We start from the raw sequence: 20,931 nt of genomic DNA, 5'->3' as shown, positions 1-20,931 counted from the left end.
TTTTAACCTAGTTTTTTATTTTTGCAAATCTGTCAGGCTACAAATAACAGTAGTTTCCTGCAAACGATCTTCAGTATATTAAAACAATTTCTGGGAGCAACACAAATGCGTTAAGTTAATTAAGAAATAAGTGAATAAGAAATTTATTTGAAACAAGACAATAATAAAATTCGAAAATGGTGTTTTTAAAATTAAATAAAAAAGTTGAAATATACATCTATGATTAATATTGACATTGATTTGATTCCACAACATGTTGAATTGGCTGTGCAAATTATTTCAGTGCGGCTCCGGTTCATGTAAGCAATAAATAAATACATTGTTTTTGTAATTATAACGATCTTAGAAACATAAAAACTAAAGGTGAACGAATATTGAATAAAAAAAACGGTTTCGAAAGGTTTAGGAGAGAACCCTGAGGCGATCATTTAGACTAAAAGCGATCTTACATTCCTCAACTACACACCAGCAATAAAATATTTTGAAAAATCAAAAGGGATAAAAATAATAAAATAAAAAAAAACCTCTAGAGATTTAGAAAGTCAAATTATAGGAAAATATCATACATTTAGTGCGTATGGATGGACCGAAATTGGTTTAAAGGAAAAATCTACTTTTATTCAGATTTTAAATGGAGTGTAAATTGCAATACAGAAAATTTTAAAAGAAAAAAATTAAAATTAAATAATTTTTAAATATTTATACTTCACAGTGTATTCAAAATGTTCATCATCAGCCTCATATAATCATTACTAGATAATATTAAATTATTTATCTATTTGATTACGGCAAATTATTATCAGCTCAGTTTACTGATAAAATGCAATGCACGTTGATCATTTACACAACAACAAAATAAGTATTAAAATATCTATTCCAACGCACTTTGCTCCAACGCCCGCGGTTCTCTCACTCTTCAAAAAATTTGTAAACAAAAAACTGATAAAAATAAAAATAGAATATTGACTTTCAACCGCAAAAATATGAGCACAAATGAGCTAAAGAGCGCAGCAAGCCAATGAAACCCCCACTGATTGACACATTTAAAATTTTGCTATGGAAATCAGTTGATCGCGAAACGGCAACGAGTGTGGCAGCAAGTAAAGAGCGCGAGCTTCCTAAAGTGTAAAATTTGTGTTTTTAATGTACGTATGGCCAGTGATACGCCTCACGCATAAAGTGTAGTAATTTATTGAATGTGTAATTAAGAAATATGTTTTTTGTCGAGCTAACGCATTGAACCATATTTGTTTGTGTTTCTGTGTTGTGTTTTTTAGTGTCATCCATTTGTGGGCCAAAGGTGAAAATGTCGCTGCAATACTACTATGATTTACTGTCGCAGCCTTCGCGTGCGCTCTATATCATACTAAAAATGAGCCATGTGCAATATGAAGATTGTCCGGTTGCGCTGCGTAAAGGTGAGTGGATAGTGAACCGACCTCGCTCGTAAATTCAAGTAAATATTTACGATATTTATGTTGGAATGAGTGTACAGATATCAGCTATCAATGCATATTAAATGCAATTCTCTTGAGAAGTCTGTTATTCAAACGTACGAAATTGCAAAATTTAATCAATAAAACAATGCTAGACATGGAACTTTGAGCGGGTTATACATAAATACAGAGCGACACTGTCTTGGTGTAGGTCATGATGTTGGCTGACAAATAGAATACAAATTGAAGTATCTTACAAGTATTTACAAGGGGTGGAAGCTGAGCATGCAGAAACAAACTCCAAAACATTTTATTTATATTTTATGATGGACTTTCAAAGTAGGAACCAGGCTCAAGTAATGAATCTTTCCAATTTGATTTGGGTATATTGCCCAAAATAATCTTATCAGAGCCGATATACTCAACGCTAAGAGGAATATGAACTCAACAATACAATAAATTAGACTTTTTATATATCTTGACACCGCTATCAGCAATCGACCATTCAGCAGTGATATTTCGAGCAATAAACTTTCTCACTTATACAAAGTAAAGTATTTCTCTCACTGTAGTCTTTGTTTTCATTTAATCTACTCACACAGGTGAACACTTGACTGAAGAGTTTAAGCAAAATATCAATCGTTTCCAGCGCGTGCCCTGCATTATCGACGATGGCTTCAAATTGGCTGAGAGTATTGCAATACTCAGGTAAGACAAAAAAAAAACAATTCTAAGCAAATTTAGAAAAATATTGTCTTCAAATTTGCAGATATCTCAGTGCAAAGGGCAAGATACCCGAATATCTATATCCCAAATATTTCGTGGAACAGGCGCGTGTCGACGAGTTTCTCGAATGGCAACACATCACCTTGCGTGTGACCTGCTCACTGTACTTTCGTACAATTTGGTTGGAACCACTGATCAGCGGTGTACGTCCATCAAATCAGAAAATTGATCACCTTAAGAATCATATGGAGGGCAATTTGGATATTATCGAAAATGTGTGGTTGCAAAAAACCGACTTTCTAACCGGACAGCGTTTGACGGTGGCGGATATTTTTGCAGCGTGTGAAATCGAACAGATACGTGAGTAGGAAAAGGTTTTCGAATTTTCCAAAAACAAAAATTTATAATTATTTGAATTTTGTAGTGATTTGTTTGGATTTTTAAAATAATGAATAGAAATTTAAAATAAAATATAATAAAATGTATAATATAATTAAAATAATAATTTCTCAATAATATATTTATTAAAAATTCTTACCTTTTTCCCTTGCAGGTTTGGCTGACTACGATGTGCGTATAAAATATCCGAAAATTAAGGCTTGGTTAAAACGCGTGCGCGCCGGTTGCAATCCACACTATGATCATGCGCACCAGCATGTGTATAGAATCAGTGGCACTACACCACATGCGAAGCTATAAAGAAGGAAAGCGTTGTTGTTTTTGTGATATTTTTTTAACGAAAATAAAATGTAAAAAAATTATTAAATAAAAATAATAATTAAATGAAAATATATATTTTTATTTTTTTTTTTAATTTAGTTATCACAGATAATACTAAAACATTTAAAATATAAAATAACGAACAAATATTTAATGTGTAAATAAGAAATAAATAAAACAAATTAAAAAAAAAATAAACAAATTATTCAATAACAAATTAAACAGAAATATAAAAAAATTTAAACATATTTTAAATTATAATAAATAAAATATTTAACTCAAAAATTAAAAAAAGTGAAATAAAAAAATCTTCACTTTAAAAATTATAGTGATGTATTTAATAACTAAAAGTGCATTTATTTCAGCAGGAATTAAAAAATGTTTTCAATTCATAATTATGTTCTTTCTAACAAATTTTTGTTTAATAATTTTTTTAATTGTAAAAATTTTTTTTATATTTTTTATTTTTTTGTAATAAAGAAAATTTTATTTTCCCAATTTTTGTTTGTTAAAAAATTCGGTAGTAATAAAATTCCAACTTTCCTACAATTCAATTGGACTTAAATTGTAGAAAAAAAAATATTTTTTTTAATTTTTATATAATAAATAAAATTAATTCTTTGCTAAATTTTTCATTGGTGAAAAATTCGATAAACGTTAAATTTCCTTTCCTCCAATTCGCTTTTCATTGCTGATATGCAGGTCTGGATGGTGAAGAGGTCAAATTTGTAGGTTTCCGCTGGCTTGCTGGCTCGCAGAGAAATGTATAATACTCAGAGAGAATAGAGATACAAATAATAAACAGTTTATGTCACTTCCCGCAGCTTTCTATAACCAATAAAAGACTTTCACAGCGCCAGCAAAAATCCAATGGGAATAAAAAAGTACTTCTAACGAATATTTTCCATGCTTGACTATCGCAATAAAACTGCTTTTTAATTATTTCGTTTCTAAATTTGTAATTTCTGTTTATTTACTCTTGATAATATTGATGCGTGTGTTTATGTTTGTGGGTATGGTGATACTTTCCTCTCAGCCTTGCTCCATGTACTTGTAGAATTCACTGCATATTCATAGATTTATTTTTTTCAACTCATTACAGTTATTTTGTTTGAAAATCTTTCATGTGGGCTCATTTTGTTTCATTATTTTGTTGTTATTTTATTTAGCTCTTTTATTACTTCATTTAATTGTATATGTATAAGTAATTACACAAAATAAATCCATACATTTATAGGTAAATAGGTAGGTAAATATATATATGTTTGTATATGTAGATATATATACTTATATATGCGTGTATGTATATATATGTACATATTTTGTTTGTTTCTTTTTCTTTATAAAATACATATATATATAATTTCTGTGTGTGTTTTTGTGTTTGTGTATATAATAATATATATCGAGCTACATACAATTTCTACTGTGTTACGTTCACGGCGCTTGTAACGCCATTACGATTACAAACTTTCCACAAAAATGGGGGCACAAAATGTTTTGCAAATAAATTCTCTTCAATTACGTTTTTGCTTTCACAATTCAAATACTAACACTAACTCGCACACCGCTTGCCACTCAACTCAACTCAACTCTTTCGCTAAACTACCGTAGCTAACCGCAAACAAAATCGGCGTATATAATAATTTAAACAACAAATATTTTCAATATACATTTATATATATAATTATATATAATATTTATATATTTTTTTTTTGCTTGGACCAAACATAATTTTGGCTTGTAATAATAATAATATAACTTAAGTATTTATTTATAAGCAAATAACAGAAAGTAACATTAAATCGCATTTTAATCAAATCATATTTAAAAATAATATTTATATATATGATTACAATACATAAATCAAATATAGTTTAATACAAACATAATTATTATCGAATAAATAGTAATTATGTTACATACATACGTACAGGGGGTGTGTGTGGGTTCGTAAATAATAGTAATAATTAATAATAATAATAATAATATATAAAAACAATTAAATAGTTTGTTTTTGTTTCATTTTTTTCTTTTTTTGTTTTCAATTTATGTATAATTTAAATTTAAATTAATTTATTTCAAAACATTTTAGTAGCATACACACTACTTTACTTTTGAAATCATAATAACTTTTTTACCTAGCAAATACCAACAAATTTTTATTTTTACTTCAAAAAAATCATTTCCACTATGCGTAGCGCCACTGTACATTTACAAATCATTTCAAAATTTCCCATATAAAAAAATAAGCGTTTAACGTCGAGCATAATAATAACAAATTTACAAAACGCGTAATTTTTTTGTTTTTATTTTTTTTTCTACTCCGTACTTAATGTGTGTGTGTGCGAAAGTTAATTTTAGATTTTTTATCCTGTACAAAAATTATTTTAATTAATTAAAAAATATATATTTTTTTTTTAATTGAAAACTTATTAAACAATACAACAACACAAATCAATTGAAATGCGCAAAAATCATGTAATACTTAATTTAATAACACCGAAAATGAGCAAAACTAAAAAAAATATTTAACAATAGAATACGCGGCACAAACGCTCGTTGCTACAATTTCATGCTTATCACGCGCCAGCCATACATACGAACATGGTTTTTTAGGACTCAAGAAAATATAGATCAGAAAATATATATGTATGTATATTTGTAGGTTTTTTGCTTTTTGCACATCTGGCAACTACATGCTTTTGTGTTTTTGGAATATAACTGTAATGTGACAAAAAATATTGTTTATAATAAGATCATATGTCAAAGGGCACTTTTTAATTTTTTTGTTTTAATTTTTTTAAGCTCTATATATATTTAAAAAAATCAAAAAATAACTGTTAAATTGTTTTTTTTTTGAGTAATTTATATGAATCGTAGTATTGATAACAGAAAATTATAATTTTTCAATTTTTTTGGTAAAAACAAAATAAATATTCTCTTGAGTTCTTATAGAGATCTAACAGTGATTTAATATTGTAGTAAGTATTACAGGAAAAATAAGAAATATTGCGAATAATCGTATGCCTCAATGATTTCAGAAATGTCTGCCGCATTTGTATGATCAATTTGAACATAATAGACCCTGATGTATACCTGACCAAAGAATATAACCTCAAAAGCGGTATTCAAAAGAGTCCTTAGCCCAACTTTTATGTCATTAGAACAACAACAACGGTTGGAAAACATACTTTGATGTGTCCGTTTCCACGACAGGCGGTTCTATGTAAACGGAACGGACCCGGATTTTTATCCGGCCCAGGACTGTCAAACCGGCAGCATTCCTTAAAATTATTTGGGGAATGTTTTATGCCGCTACTACAACAACATACTTTAATTTGTATGTGACCAAAGAGACTTCAAAACATCAGGAGTTAAGCACCAGAAAATATATATCTGTGAGGACTTTTTAACTTAATATTACTTTTAATAAACTATATTTTCATAAAAAAAAAATAAATAAATAAAAAAATTAATAAAAAAAAAATAAATAAATAAAAAAAATTAATAAAAAAAATAAATAAAAAAAAATTAATATAAAAAAAAAATAAATAAAAAATAAAAAAATGTCACATTACAATTAACACTCCAAAAACACTTTTCCAACTGTCAATCTTAAACCTGCCATGCATTTTTTATATTTTATTTATATTTCGATAAATAAATATTTTTTGTATTTTTTTTTTTTGTTTGTTAAATTTGTAATTTGTAATTTTACCACTAAAGTTGCTTGGCTTGTGTGTAGGCGTTGGGAGGTGTTGTATCATTTTTAAGTGCGTTTACATTTAATATATATTTATGTATATGTATTTGTTTAATAATTTTTAATTTCTTTGCACTAAGGATATTCATGCCGAGCGAGAGGGATAATTTCTAGTTTTTTTTTTTTAATTTCAAATTTAAATTTTTGGTTTTTAGGTTAAGTTTATGCAAGAAAATTATTTTTCTCATTGGAGATCGACAATAATGCACTTTTAGTTATTAGTTTTAGTTCTGTCTGCTATTTAAAAAAACACCAAATTTCAGAAATGAAATTTCAGAAATAAAATAAAATAAATTCTAAATTAATCCATACGCTTTTTCATCAATTTTAACTTCCTGATTTTATATTCAAATAATTTTAAACAAATTTTCAAATACTACTCTAGACTACTTCAATTTAATAATAAATTTTTAATAAATAAATTATGTAATTTACAACAACAAGACTACTTGGAACACTACTGCATAATAAAATATTACCAAAAAAATATAAAAAAAAAACAACAAAAGTAAAATTTGGCAAAGTTTACCTTGAAACACTCTACAAACTCTTGACGTTTTCGTGTTGATTGTGCTAAATTGTATTTTGTATTGTATTGATACTGGTTGCATGCAGGAATTTCTTAGGCAATACTATAAACTCGCGACACACAGCTTGAATATCCTCAGCACTTGTTGCATTGTTGTTTTGCGCTTTTTCTTTTTTGCTTTTTTTCTTGTAATTTTAATTTAACTTTTTGCTTGCTAATACTAGGTTGCTTATTTGTTACACACACATTTAAATGAACGCTGCTGACTTTTTTCATACTTTTGTGAACTTAATAACTAATTGGTGTTTTTTCTTATTTATCTTTTGTTTGCAATTTTCATTGCGCTGCTTACTGCTGCTGCTGCACTCTCTTCGACTTTGCAATACAGCTTTTACTCATATGCTCATATGCAGGCCTCTAATATCGACTTCTGTTGATATTCTTGATGCGTATGCCCACCTCCAGCACGTGCTCGCCGCCCGCGCCACTTGCCATAGCCACCGTTGCAGTGCCGGCATTGTCGCCGCCCACACCATTGCCGCCGTTACCGCCAATGTTGCCACTGCCGACGCCGCCGCCGCCACCACCATTGCCATTGTTGCCGTCTTGCGTTAGATTTGTATTGATATTGTTGTTGTTGTTGCTGATGTTGCCATTAGCGCTGGGTATAGGAATGCGTCGCAACACCGTTGTAGTGGTTGTTGTGGTGCCACCCGCACCAGCTGTCACCTTACAGGTGTGATGATGATTGCAATTGTTACTATTCGCTGGCGGACAGCCATTCGGTCCAACATAGTCGTGCGGTCCACCAACAGTGTGTCGTCGCTTTATGGAACGATTCTGTTTGTTCTGTATCTGTCGCTTCTTCGTCAAATTCATATCAGTCTTTTCATCTTTCGTCAATGCTGACGCAGAACCGCCGGTGTTGTGATGACCACCGCTGCTGCTGTGTCTGCCCGACGACGATGAATAGTTGCGACAATTGAACGAAGCGGAGCGGAAGAGTCGATGATCGCGTCGCTTCTTATTGTAACGATCTAGAAAAAACGGCGGCGATGCTATGATGAGCGAATCTTTCGGATCGCTCGTGGTCGAACCCTCGGAGTCATCGTCTGAGCAACACTGTTGCTCATACACTTGTTTGGTGAAGCGTGTTCCACGCCCCACATAGGAATTACGCGCTAAGTTGCTGCCACTGCCGGTACCGCCGACATTTGTGCCGATGATACCGCCTTGTGTATTTGTCGTTTTTACCGTTAGTATAGCAGTTGGCGTCGATGCCGCTGTCGATGGTGTGCTGCCGCTGCCCACAATTGTTGTTGTCGAACCGGGATTAATGGGCACGGTAGCCGAATGTTGTAGTTTGTTGTTTTTGTATGCGGACAGTACCGCTGCCACACGCTGATCCTTGCTCTCATTCGCCTTGGCCGTGGCGATGGTGTTGGTGGCGGTGCAGGAACGACTCAGCATCAGTACATTCGGTGCATCCAATGGGCAGGAATGAAAGTGACGCTCTGGCGACTCATCGGCATAGGGAATGTTTTCAGAATGCAAATGCAGTGGCTGGCCGAGTGTGTGCCGTCGATTTTTCCGGAACTCGGGCGAACCATTTTCATCATTCGATTCGGAACCGCTACGCAAGTTGCGCAATTTCGAGTCTAGCGTATCGGTAATGGTGGTCAGGGACATGGAACCTGGATGGTGAAAATTCAAATATTTGATTATTCATTAAAACGGGGTTTCTAGCAACTCTATCTCTAAAAATTTTGCTTTACTCACCTGTATCGCTGCGACTATTGCTCGACTCATCATCGGTGAGCAGCACCGATATATCGACACTGCTGCGTTGCTGCTCTTTGCTCATGCTGCCGCCGCTGCCACTGCCCGAACCGCTACAGCTGCCCGAGTCCTTCTCATCCAGACTGGCTTTGCGATGGTGCAGCCGCACAAACCCTCCGCCGCTGTGATTGATCAGGAAGTTACGCTCCTTTTTCGTCTTTTGCGTGGAGGAGGTCACACTGCTGCTGCCGCCACTACCGCTACTCGACGACGCTGTGGTAGCATTGGTGGAGCTGCTGCTGGTCGTCATCGCTGTTGTAACGGATTTGGTGGAATCCAATGACTGAAATTGTACACGCAATGTTAGCCCAATATCATAAATTGTGGGCACGGCTTTGCGACGCCGCTGCTGCAGCTGCTGCTTTTGCATTTGTTGCAGTGGCGGCTGCTGCAGCTGCTGTTGGCGACTGGCCGTTGCGCATTGCTTTAAAGGCTTAGTGGTTGTGGTGGTGGTGGCTGCTGCCACGCATATATTAGGTGTGGATTGTGTGGTAGTGTTCTTGTTGTTGTTGGTGATGGTGGTGGTGGTGTTGTTGGTGGAATTGGTGCTAGTGATATTGTACTTGAGTAGTGCGTTGTGCATGTTGTGTGGTGCGGAAATGAGTTTAGTAATGGTTTGGTTGAGGTTGATGGATGATTGCAATGATTTGCGTTTATGTTTGTTTTTGTTTTTGTTATTCGAACTCATGCCATAAGCATTGTGACTCTGATTCAGATTTTGAATTTCGCTTACCAACACACTTTCGCCCGAGTAGGTATCCGAGCTGACCGCACCACGCTTACTATGTGTACGCCGTCGCAGTTGTGGAATGAAACGGGATGTGCGTGTTGTGGATGACGACTCACGTTCGGTTAGCCGTTCAATTTTCGATACATTGTGCAGCAACATATTCGTCTGATCCTCTTGGGTGTGTAGTGCACCCGAAGCGGAACTGGAAGTGGACGCAATGGGCGTGTTGCCGGTAACGTCCGCCAGATCGGGCAAGGGACCATTCTCGAAGAAGTAGTCGTACTGCGGAAATAAATAAAAATTAATATATTATAGAATATGTTTTTAAAATTATAAGATACAAGTTTTGCTTGGTGCGTGGTTTAAGGTTTTAGGATTACGATTACATTTTGATTACTTCATCTTAGTCATACTAAGCATACTAAAAGCATTACAATACTTTTTAACGGTTATCATATGTACCATCTTTGTAATCATACTTTTTTATATTACAGTAATCGTACTTTTTTATAAACACAGTAATCGTACTTTTTATAATTACAGTAATCGTACTTTTTATAATTACAGTAATCGTACTTTTTATAATTACAGTAATCGTACTTTTTATAATTATAGTAATCGTACTTTTTATAATTACAGTAATCGTACTTTTTTATGATTACAGTATTCATACTTTTTTTGAGTACAGTAATTAAACTTTAATTATTTTTGGTTTCGTATATTTTATGATTACTGTAATACTATTTTTTATGATTACAGTAATCATATTTCTTATAATTACAAATGTGATTATTGTCTTTTCTGAATACCGATTGACGTTGTTGTTAAGTAATTGTAATCATAAAACCATTACAGAAGTCGTAATCTAACTATACTTGAAAATCCTGTATTTCAGCATAATGAATGACTCCACTCCATCAATTTACTGGAAGTCAATTACAAGAATCACATTTGTAAATACTATTACAATACTCATATTCTCTGACTATATTTTTCAAATGTTGTTTATAAAAAAATATAACTGCCAAAGTAGTTGTAATGTAATCCTCAGTGCTGAACTATATTTCTAACAAATTAAAATTAATTGTGCATTTCACTCACCTGCGTCACGAGTAACTCTACTATGCGACACTGATGTTTCATATCCTTCACTGCAATCTCTAGTGTATCGTTTGGTGTGCGTATAATCGATGGACCGAAAATTATCGCCAAATTTTTGGGCTCCATCAAATTCACATCACAATTCTTGCTCACGCGACTCAAATGACGTATCAAATGCTTCAACGTCTCGTATGAGTGACGTGGCAGCGAGTTAAGCAACTCTCGAAGCTCTTTCAAACGCTCCAAGCCCGTCTTCTTATCGGCTTCAATGAAATTTATATAGAAGGAACATGGTAGCAAAGCATCGGGCAGATTGCGTATGTATTGCTTTAGTAGACTCGACACGACATTCACGTCTTCCCACCTGACGTCTGTGTTGCAGCGATCCCATGAAAAGTCGGATTTATTCACCTGCTCCGATAGCTCTGATATGGCAGCCTTGTTGCCAGGTATGCGATAAATACCAACGATGCCGAGACCCTTTGTCTCAACAATATTCGTGCAGACATCCACTAACAGCGGCACAAATTCGTTGTTCTTGGACTGGAAGTTGGAGAAAATGAGTAAAAATATAATTTTATAAGCAACTAGACGCTAGGTGCTAACTCACCATCGGACATGATCTTAAGGGCACACCAATGGAACCGGTCGTCTTGCCACCAGAAGCTAAGCTTGACGGCGAAATGTCCGCATTGTGGCTGCTGCTACCGCCGCCGCGTCTAAAGAGTAAATCTTTCCAATTTTTGGCTTTCGGGGAACCTAAATCTTTATCGGGTATATTTTTGTGTGAAGATGATTTGCGCGTTTTCATCACTGGCGAAATCGAGTCCGATATGAGCTCGGAATCGCCACCGCGTGATGTTGTGCTTAATGGTGAATATTCTGGTTGTAATTGTTGGTGTTGGTGTTGGTGTTGTACGTTATCATCACAGTATGTTGCTGTTGGCATGCTAGAGATAGCCGCGGTTTTCTGCGGCTCAGCCAATTGCCTGCCTTGAAGATCCTACGGAGTTACATGAAAAACATATTTAAATATAATATAAATAAAGTAATTTAAAATGAAATGATTTCACTTACATTATCGTCATAAATTAAACTATTCTTCCACTGCAATAAGCCGAATATGCGTTTCATTTCCGTCATGCTTTTCGTTTTGAATAATATTTCTGTGGGTTGTTGGTGGGGCTGGTGATGTGTTGGCTCCACATGTGACGCTGTTGTCGAGGCGCTGCTGCCTGACGACGTCAATTTATCGGGCACATCATCCAGATTCAGCTCATTGCCCAATGTGGCGATTTGCGTGGGTTTCGATTGCATGCGAAACATGTAGGATTTCTTTTTATCGACCGATTCATCGAAGATTTTAAAATTTCTAATATCGAGTTCTATCATCTGTGTGTAGAAATTTGGTGAATTAGTATTAGTAAATATTAGTAATTTGTATAATACAGTTGAACTTCCCTAACTCGAAACACCATAATCCACAAAAAAAACTTCTCGTTAGGGAGATTTCTCAGGTTATTTGTATAAAAATTTGTAAATTGGACTTCTATTGCCAATTCAAGAGTTCGAGTTATGGAGAACTTCGAGTTATAGCAGTTCGACTTAAGGAAGTTCAACAGTATTTAAATCATCATGAATTTGTGGACTTACATTGCTCTCCTTACAACCGCGACCCGGATAGATGCGTAAGATATCGCCTTTGATTTCAATTTTCACTTGGCGCCAAGAACGATAATCCGAGAGACGCTGTAATGGACAAGGAAACATTTATTTAAATTGATATTGTTGTAAATAAGAATATATAAACCGTTTCGAGTTAGATGAAACAAAATAATAAAATAATAAAAAATAAAAAAAATAAATAAATAAAAAACAGAAAAAATAAAAATAAATAAAAAACAGAAAAAATAAAAATAAATAAAACAATAAAAAAAGTACAAGCAAAAACAAGTAAGGAAAGGCTAAATTCGGGTGCAACCGAACAGTTTATACTCTCGCAATTTATTCCTATAGTTTTATTAAGATAACACACAATTTGACCCGACGTCCAATAGAAAAACGAAAATCATCATATACAGTATATAGGCTAAGGTAATTCCTGAACCGATTTTACTCATTTTCATCACCAATATACATTATATCTATGATTATATGCTCACGTAATTTGGCTAAGATATTTCACATATTAACCGATATATGCGGAATAAAACCCATCGGAAATTTGATAATCTGAATATAAGGTATATGGCAGCTAGAGGAAGTTATGACCTGATTTTATCCATTTCTGGTACAGGGTCACACTATTAGAAGAAAAAGATATCCTCTGAGTTAAATTAAGATATCTGAGAGATTTACCGATATTTTCGGTGAAAAATTACCCTTATGCACTGAATGCTTTATGTTCGATATCCGGGGCCTTGACAAGCTATAGTCCAATTTCGACAATTTTTACACAAGTAAAGCAACAGATCATATACAATATTTGTATACAGTTTTATTCCTCTATCTTCATCGGTTCCTTATGTATACATTATAAAGTGAAGGAATCTGATGGAATTCCAAATTGAGTTATATGGAAAGTAGTCGTGGTTGTGAACCGATTTCGCCCATTTTCCATCCGTCTTAGCAGGGTGTAAAGAAAGTATTATGTACCGAATTTCATTGAAATCGGTTGAGTAGTTCGATTTCTCCCATTTTCAATAGCAACCCTCCTTCGGTTCCAAGGAACATGTGTTACAACTTTCGTCAAGATATCTTAATTTTTACTCAAGACGGATAGACAGACGAACAAATATCCGGATTTCAACTCGTTTCATCTAACATAGCTAACTCTTTTGCTTCTGGGTCACAAAAACGACTTTTATGTGAACAAAACTATAATACTCTCTTAGCAACTTTTTTGCAAGAGTTTAATAATACAATTAAAAAATAATAATTTTTATAATAATATTACTGAAATCTAATAATATTTTCAATCGAAATTAATTTATTTTTACTTTAAAGGATTAATATTTAAATATAATTAATAAGAAATTGTTAACTATAGATATACCAAAAAGAAAGTCATATATTATAAATATTTTATATAAATAATATATTATATAATAAACAATATTTTTGGCAATAAAAGCAAGCATTTCGCATTAAAATTCCATACACACCTTTCCATTGATGCACGACGACTTAATCTCCATTTCAGTTTCGAACACTTCCATTTCGGTAGCCACATCCTTTGTCTCCAATTTGCCATTTATGTCTGCGATTACATCGTCAATGTGAACGCTGCATATTTAAGTGATAAAAACCAAAGCATTAAATGACACGTCCATTTTTTGATTTATTAAAAATAGATATATATATTTATATATATATGAGACATATGTCTGATATATATGCATATCGCTATGTGTGTGTATTTTCTCGCGTTAAGTAATTAGTAAATCAATCACAGCAAATACACATGGCACACAGTGCTGCATATCTACCAACACAACAACAACAACACAGCTGCGTCTATACACACCTATTTCGTATTTCACTATTCACCGATTCGCGTCTACTTTCACTTAAGGCCGCCGCAGCGCCGCCACCAACACCTGCGGCCGTCACTGCCGCCACAATAGCCGCCTCTGCAGTGACACTCGCTCTATCTTTCAAATGCTGTTGCTGCTGCTCCAACAAATGCTCCTGCGCCGTGGCCGCCATCAATTCGGCCGTCGTTTGTATTGTGGCGCGTTCATCACCAGCCACCACGTCATATGTCGGCTCGTCATCGACGCCGCCACCACCGCTGCCGCCGCCATCATCATCATCATCGAGTGACGATTGTTTCGATGTCACTTCAATAAGTGGCGGTGCACCAATGCCAACAACACTGCTATTCAAACCAGTCAACGATGTAATGGATGTGTCCGAGGCTGAGTAATCCGCTTCATTGTTTGTGGCGCGTAAATATGAAATGCGACGCATCGGTTTGCTGTCATCGAACGAAGACATCGGCCTAAAGCGACGCACCACAGCAGCACCAGTACCACCAATAACACCGCTACCATTGCCATCGGCGGAGGAAGTGCCCGGTGTAGTTGTTGTCACTGTTGGTGGAGAGAGAAAGATAAGAAAGATGAGTTGTGTTCACAAATCGAAATGAGGATTGAAGAGTGACAAAAATATCAACAACAGCAAAACGGAAGTGATTGCGATTGCATGCAGCTGGTTTGCCAACGCAATGCAGCCAACAACAACAACAATGCTGCTGTGTAGTATAAACAAAAGTGATGTTGCGAGCGAGCGCGAGAGCAACTTACCTTGGCTGCTGCTGCTGCTGGTTGGCACCTCGTTGCTTTCAGCGATATCAGTGAGTGCCGGTTTCGGTTCAGCCACCGCAACTATTGCTGTTGTTGTTGCTGATCCAAGAGCTTCCGGTAATTTGCCAGTGTACTCTGCGAAAAGAGACGTTGGATAAAAAAAAGTTAATATTTGCAGGTTGTAAGCAGTTTTTCTTCTATTTTACAACGAGGCAAACGAGTTTCGCGTGGACTTGAAAACAAAAAGACTACAATAAAGAGTGCAACGCTTGTGCAAGTCGCACAGCAGACAAGCGTTAAAAGTAACTAATATGAAGCTTATTAAATAAAGTTTTATCGCTAATGAATCAGTTATACGCTGGCGATAAATCAGTTATGATTGCGAGCTTGTTAGTGTAATTTGATCATTTTCCATTGATTACTTTATAAATAGAAGAAGAAGAAGACTTTATAAATATATTAACAGTTAGGCGATGAGTAAAGTAATAGGACTTAAGTTGTCAAAAGAGCTCTTATAATTTAAAGATCTTCTTGATGTTGTTGAAGTGGCCGAAAACATTCCCAACAACTCTTTTAAGACTATAACTGGGCAGTTGACTCCTCTTAACCGATTAAAATTCCGGCTCTGTTCCGGTTAGATAGAATCGACTGTCGTGGGAATCTAAAATGTGTAGTTGTTGTTATAGCGTTTAGCTAATCATGCCTGAACCGGCAAGCCTAATTCAACTGTCATTGAAGTCATCTAACGGGAGGCCCAGGAAACAAGCTGTTTCGACAAGGTCGGACCAAATGGAAAGGGGTGTTACGATATGTAAGTGGGTTTAGTGGCCATGCAAAGAGCTGGTTAGTGCCATGTGGAGACTCTTTGCATCCAGGACATACATTCAGTATTTCGGGGTTCAGTCTGGATAGTCTGGATTTAACCTGGTACAATATCCAAAACGAATTTGCGCGGGAGTCATTCACGAGGCAACTCTAGCTCGGTGTCTAAATAGTTGCTGATTTATCGAAAAGCACACCATTCACGGAGAAGTGGTCGATGAAGATGTTAATGGCTCCTCTGTGAATGGCGTTCACTATTTGTCGAAAGGCTGTCGTATCCGAAGTGTGGTCGATCTAAGCCCATAAAACTAGTCGAAGATTATGGTTATAAGCTTGGATTCAGCTAATTAAATACTAATATTAACCTTACTATTATCTTTACTATTTAGCGGTAAAATCACACTGTAGTCCAACTAGATTGAAGCGCTTTACTCATCTACCAAATCGCTTTCAAAACAAAATCAAAAAACAAAAATAATATAACTCACTATTTGACGGCGCATGATCGATGGTAGTCGTAGCCAAACTGGCCTTGTGTATCTCCATGCGACTATACTGCGCACCGTCCACAACGCTGCCGCTAACATGCTGTTGTTGCTGCTGGTGTTGTTGTAGCTGTTGTTGTTGCAACTTCGTCAATTGCATTGGCGCGTGTGTTGTGTGCGCCTGCTGCGTCTGTTGCAACTGTTGTACCTGTAACTGATGCAATGGATGATGTTGCAGTGATTCGTAGAGCACTGTGGGTTTCTTTATCAGCATCACATTGCCCGCGGCTGCGGTGGCGCTAGGCTCAACGCAGGCGTTGGTGTTAATGGAGAGCGGTTGGAAGGGATCAAAGCCTTTGGCGAGATGAGATACGAGCTTGCGTTCGAAACTGGAATGGAATGAATGAGCAGAAATAAAATTAATTTAATAAAGTTAAGCTTATGGTACGGAAAAGCAACTTACACTTTATTAGTCACACCAGTCTCCTGCAAGGATTCCAAGTAATCCAAATCCTTTACATATTTATCACCCATGCCATTGTTGTTATTCGCTCTGCTGTTGGCGCTGCCATTACCGGCTGCTCGACGCAAGGGCACCGTTTCAACGCCGGCAGCACGCATACCACCAGCGCTCACACTCACACCGGTCGCACTACTGCCGCGACTCATACTCGTGCTCTCCAGGCTAATATAATTGCCGCCACCACCACTTGTGGTGACAACGTGGTTTTTACCAGCACTGCCAGTGCTGCTGACACTGCCGTAATATTGATGCATTTCAATTGCACTGACGTTGGCGGGCAGCAGCTCACGCGTGCTGGACGCCGATGAGGATGTCGCCGAGAGTGGTTGCTTAACGAGTGTACGCACCTGACCACGCGGCCCGCCGCCGCCGCCACCTATGCTGCTCAGCACTGATGAACCGGCCGATGTCGATGTCGTCGACACCATAGACAATTGCGGGCTGCCCGACGGTGGTGTGTGCGGCGGGAAGAAATGCTGTTGCGCTGTGTGGCTCACAGCGGGTACGCTGTGCAGTGTGGTGTGCGTGTGTGGCAGCGGTGATTTAAGGAATTCCTCTTTTTGCTTGATCGATTCACGTAGGCGTATCATCAATTCGCTGGTGTCAACGGCGCCGACACCCGAAGCGGGGGCATAGAAGGCGGAATTGGCTGCGGCCGCTGCCGCTGCGGCTGATTGTGTGTGATAGAGTTGGTGTTGTTGTTGCTGTTGTCGGGATAATACTGTCAAATTGGGCGGCTGTTGGGAGCTGCAAATGGAAAAGGCGATAGTTGAAAATGAGATTAGTATTAAAATTCTGGTGAAATAAAAAAAATATAAATTTTACTTATTAATAAAAATATATTTTAGTTTAGTATATATCTTTATTTATATTTATCGAGTCATAAGCCAGGAATAGTCCTTTGTAAAATAAGCAAAGCTGTGATAATAGAGTTGCCAGCTATACTTGAAACGAAAATCTGAAACCAAATCTTAGCCGAATATAAGTTGCTTAAAAGTCTTAGTAAAGATTTCGGAAAGTTTCCGAAATAGCCAATTTGGATAAAGTTGCTATTAGAATATAAAAATTTTCAAGATATTACTAAATTTATGCCGAACTTGATATGTATCAGAGACTTTCGGAAAGTTTTATTTCATTTTGAAAATTTGAACAGAGTTGCCATGTATCAAAATATAATAAAATATATTATAAAATATGTGCCAATGTAATAGCCTTTTCGCACAACCAAATGAATTTATTACATTAAGATTATAATTGAGAAACCAGTTTTTATCCTTCGCACTGCCGGATATTCGATTAATGATCTGCTGTAATATGCTTTTATATTGTTGTTCACTAGAAGTTGGTTAGTTTCATCAGCTGATTGCTCTTTTATCAATAACCGCAAACAAAATTACAGCGTTTATAACAACCCGCAGAGTTGCATTTATTTTTAACTCGATTTGTATTCAATTCGATTAAAAATTAATGTAGAAAAATTAGATTTTATTCTGAAAAGTAAATCGATGTAAATCAGCGCTTTGTATGTATGTGATTGGCGTTGCAACCGTTTAGCCGGTAATAGCCGAATCGACGATAGTGCGCCACCTCTCTCTCTCCTTCGCAGTTCGGTGCCAGTTGGAGATCCCAAGTGTAACCAGGTCGCTCTCCACCTGGTCCCTCCAACGGAGTGGAGGCCTTCCCCTTCCTCGGCTTCCTCCGGCGGGTACTGCATCGAACACTTTCAGGGCTGGAGTGTTTTCGTCCATTCTCACAACATGACCTAGCCAGCGTAGCCGCTGTCTTTTTATTCGCTGAACTATGTCAATGTCGTCGTATAACTCGTACAGCTCATCGTTCCATCGTCTGCGGTATTCGCCGTTGCCAATGTTCTGAGGACCATAAATTTTACGCAAAATTTTCCTCTCGAAAACTCCTAGTGTCGTCTCATCTGATGTTGACATCGTCCAAGCTTCTGCACCGTAAAGCAGGACGGGAATGATAAGCGACTTGTAGAGCTTGATTTTGGTTCGTCGAGAGAGGACTTTACTCTTCAATTGCCTACTCAGTCCAAAGTAGCACCTGTTGGCAAGAGTTATTCTACGCTGGATTTCGAGGCTGACATTGTTCGTGTTGTTGATGCTGGTTCCCAGGTATACGAAATTATCTACGACCTCGAAGTTATGACTGTCAACAGTGACGTGGGAGCCAAGACGCGAATGCGCCGACTGTTTGTTTGATGACAGGAGATATTTCGTCTTGTCCTCATTCACCTCCAGACCCATTCGCTTCGCCTCCTTATCCATGCGGGGAAAAAGCAGAACAAACGGCGCGGTTGTTGCTTCCGATGATATCAATATCATCGGCGTACGCCAGTAGCTGTACACTCTTGTAGAAGATTGTACCTTCTCTGTTTAGCTCTGCAGTTCTTATAATTTTTCTAGCATCGGGTTAAAGAAGTCGCACGATAGTGAGTACCCTTGTCTGAAACCTCGGTTGGTATCGAACGGCTCGGAGAGGTCCTTCCCGATCCTGACGGAGCTTTTGGTGTTGCTCAACGTCAACTTACACAACCGTATTAGTTTTGCGGGGATACCAAATTCAGACATCGCGGCATAAAGGCAGCTCCTTTTCGTGCTGTCGAAAGCAGCTTTAAAGTCGACAAATAGATGGTGTGTGTCGATCCTATTTTCACGGGTCTTCTCCAAAATTTGGCGCATGGTGAATATCTGGTCCGTTGTTGATTTTCCAGGTCTAAAGCCACACTGATAAGGTCCAATCAGTTTGTTGAAGGTGGGCTTAAGTCTTTCACACAGTACGCTCGATAGAACCTTGTATGCGATATTTAGGAGGCTGATCCCACGGTAATTGGCGCAGATTGTGGGATCTCCCTTTTTATGGATTGGGCAGAGCACACTGAGATTCCAATCGTCAGGCATGCTTTCTTCCGACCATATTCTGCAAAGAAGCTGATGCATGCACCTTATCAGTTCTTCGCCGCCGTTTTTGAATAGCTCGGCCGGTAATCCATTGGCACCCGCTGCTTTGTTGTTCTTCAAGCGGGTAATTGCTATTCGAATTTCTTCATGGTCGGGTAATGGAACATCTGTTCCATTGTCATCGATCGGAGGATCGGGTTCGCCATCTCCTGGTGTTGTACTCTCACTGCCATTCAGCAGGTCGGAGAAGGCTTTAATAAAATATTATGTTAACCTTCCTTATTCTTCTCTAGTATTATTAAATTATTTTTGTCAGTCAGTCCGAGACCACAAAATCAGGACTTCAACCACTTTTAAACTGATGAATTTACATTTGTACAAATAAATAATATAATTATAACTTATAACGATTTTGAATATTTTGTCTGAAAAAAATTATTTGTCTCTCAACTTATTTGGCTCTAGTAATGATTATGCTATTTTTGAGATTTTTTATATTACAATAATTGTTATTTGACAAGGAAAGACAACAACACGGTAGTTATTATGGTTGTGATAGTTATCGAGGTCATCTAACGGAAGGTCCAGAAAACGAGATGTTTTAACGTGGTCGGAAAAGGAAGAGAAAGGTGGTCGGAAAAGGAAGAGAAAGGTTTTAGGTCTGTGGGTTTATTTGGACATGTAAAGGGATGGTTAGTAACATTCGGGGACTCTTTACATGAAAGAAATGGGTTGAATATGTTAGGTCGAGTTTTGATAGGTAGTTTAGTCTGCTACAGTATCTATCAGTATATGGGTTTTAAAACAAAAATCATAAAATCAGTCGGCCATTCAAAAGTGGAATAAAAAGTTGTAGATAATATCTAGACAAACAATAAAGATTGGAAGGAGACGAGAGCAAAATCTAGCTTGGTTGTTAACGTGAACATTTGTAGCTATGAACTTTTCATGATTCGATCTCATTTTTTTGAAATTTTGAAAACGACCCATTGATAATCATAAGAGCTGAATTTTTTAAAGACTAATATT

General features: G+C 36.5%; 3 protein-coding genes across 9 annotated transcripts in view; 1 reads left to right on the top strand and 2 right to left on the bottom strand.

Moving 5' to 3' along the window:
- The window catches only part of LOC105212217 (proton channel OtopLc), a 114,944-nt gene extending 112,103 nt beyond the window's left edge, over window positions 1-2,841 (bottom strand). The window contains exon 1 of the mRNA XM_054231662.1: window positions 2,701-2,841. The gene's annotated coding sequence lies outside the window, so the exon portion shown is untranslated. The remainder of the gene's footprint in view (window positions 1-2,700) is intronic.
- LOC105212215 (glutathione S-transferase theta-1) lies at window positions 104-2,955 on the top strand. Of its 3 annotated transcripts, none has more exons than XM_011184073.3 (5): window positions 104-299; window positions 1,278-1,418; window positions 2,039-2,144; window positions 2,206-2,522; window positions 2,716-2,955. In XM_011184073.3, the coding sequence occupies exons 1-5, from the start codon at window positions 254-256 to the stop codon at window positions 2,859-2,861; spliced, it is 756 nt and encodes a 251-aa protein (XP_011182375.2). In that variant the 5' UTR covers window positions 104-253; the 3' UTR covers window positions 2,862-2,955. The 3 variants fall into 3 exon arrangements, with proteins under 3 accessions (XP_011182375.2, XP_011182376.2, XP_054087638.1); XM_011184074.3 differs by lacking the exon at window positions 104-299 and adding an exon at window positions 991-1,145; XM_054231663.1 differs by lacking the exon at window positions 104-299 and adding an exon at window positions 1,182-1,200.
- An 859-nt stretch (window positions 2,956-3,814) lies between these two features.
- Window positions 3,815-20,931, bottom strand: part of LOC105212213 (rho GTPase-activating protein gacF) — a 108,585-nt gene continuing 91,468 nt past the window's right edge. For 4 of the 5 annotated variants that reach the window (XM_054231659.1, XM_054231661.1, XM_011184072.3 and 1 more), the window contains 11 exons: window positions 16,925-17,731; window positions 16,465-16,850; window positions 15,155-15,289; window positions 14,374-14,941; window positions 14,012-14,132; window positions 12,501-12,596; window positions 11,925-12,239; window positions 11,458-11,850; window positions 10,848-11,390; window positions 8,957-10,028; window positions 3,815-8,871 (listed from right to left, as the gene is read on the bottom strand). In XM_054231659.1, the coding sequence (XP_054087634.1) occupies window positions 7,595-8,871; window positions 8,957-10,028; window positions 10,848-11,390; window positions 11,458-11,850; window positions 11,925-12,239; window positions 12,501-12,596; window positions 14,012-14,132; window positions 14,374-14,941; window positions 15,155-15,289; window positions 16,465-16,850; window positions 16,925-17,731 (5,713 nt within the window). In that variant the 3' untranslated portion in view covers window positions 3,815-7,594. The remainder of the gene's footprint in view (window positions 8,872-8,956; window positions 10,029-10,847; window positions 11,391-11,457; window positions 11,851-11,924; window positions 12,240-12,500; window positions 12,597-14,011; window positions 14,133-14,373; window positions 14,942-15,154; window positions 15,290-16,464; window positions 16,851-16,924; window positions 17,732-20,931) is intronic. The other variant, XM_011184070.3, reaches the window with a different exon arrangement.

Source organism: Zeugodacus cucurbitae, chromosome 5 (genome assembly GCF_028554725.1).
Source record: "Zeugodacus cucurbitae isolate PBARC_wt_2022May chromosome 5, idZeuCucr1.2, whole genome shotgun sequence".
NCBI classification, from domain to species: domain Eukaryota; kingdom Metazoa; phylum Arthropoda; class Insecta; order Diptera; family Tephritidae; genus Zeugodacus; species Zeugodacus cucurbitae.
Note: the sequence above shows the minus strand (reverse complement) of the source record. Positions and strands in the feature narration are given on the sequence as shown.

Bases quoted from the DNA above. Each gene is read 5' to 3' on its own strand.
- LOC105212215 (XM_011184073.3), top strand. From the start codon at position 254: ATGTTGAATTGGCTGTGCAAATTATTTCAGTGCGGCTCCGGTTCAT. The intron at 300-1,277 runs GTAAGCAATAAA...TGTGTTTTTTAG, and splicing joins TCAGTGCGGCTCCGGTTCAT to TGTCATCCATTTGTGGGCCA. The intron at 2,523-2,715 runs GTGAGTAGGAAA...TTTCCCTTGCAG, and splicing joins GTGTGAAATCGAACAGATAC to GTTTGGCTGACTACGATGTG.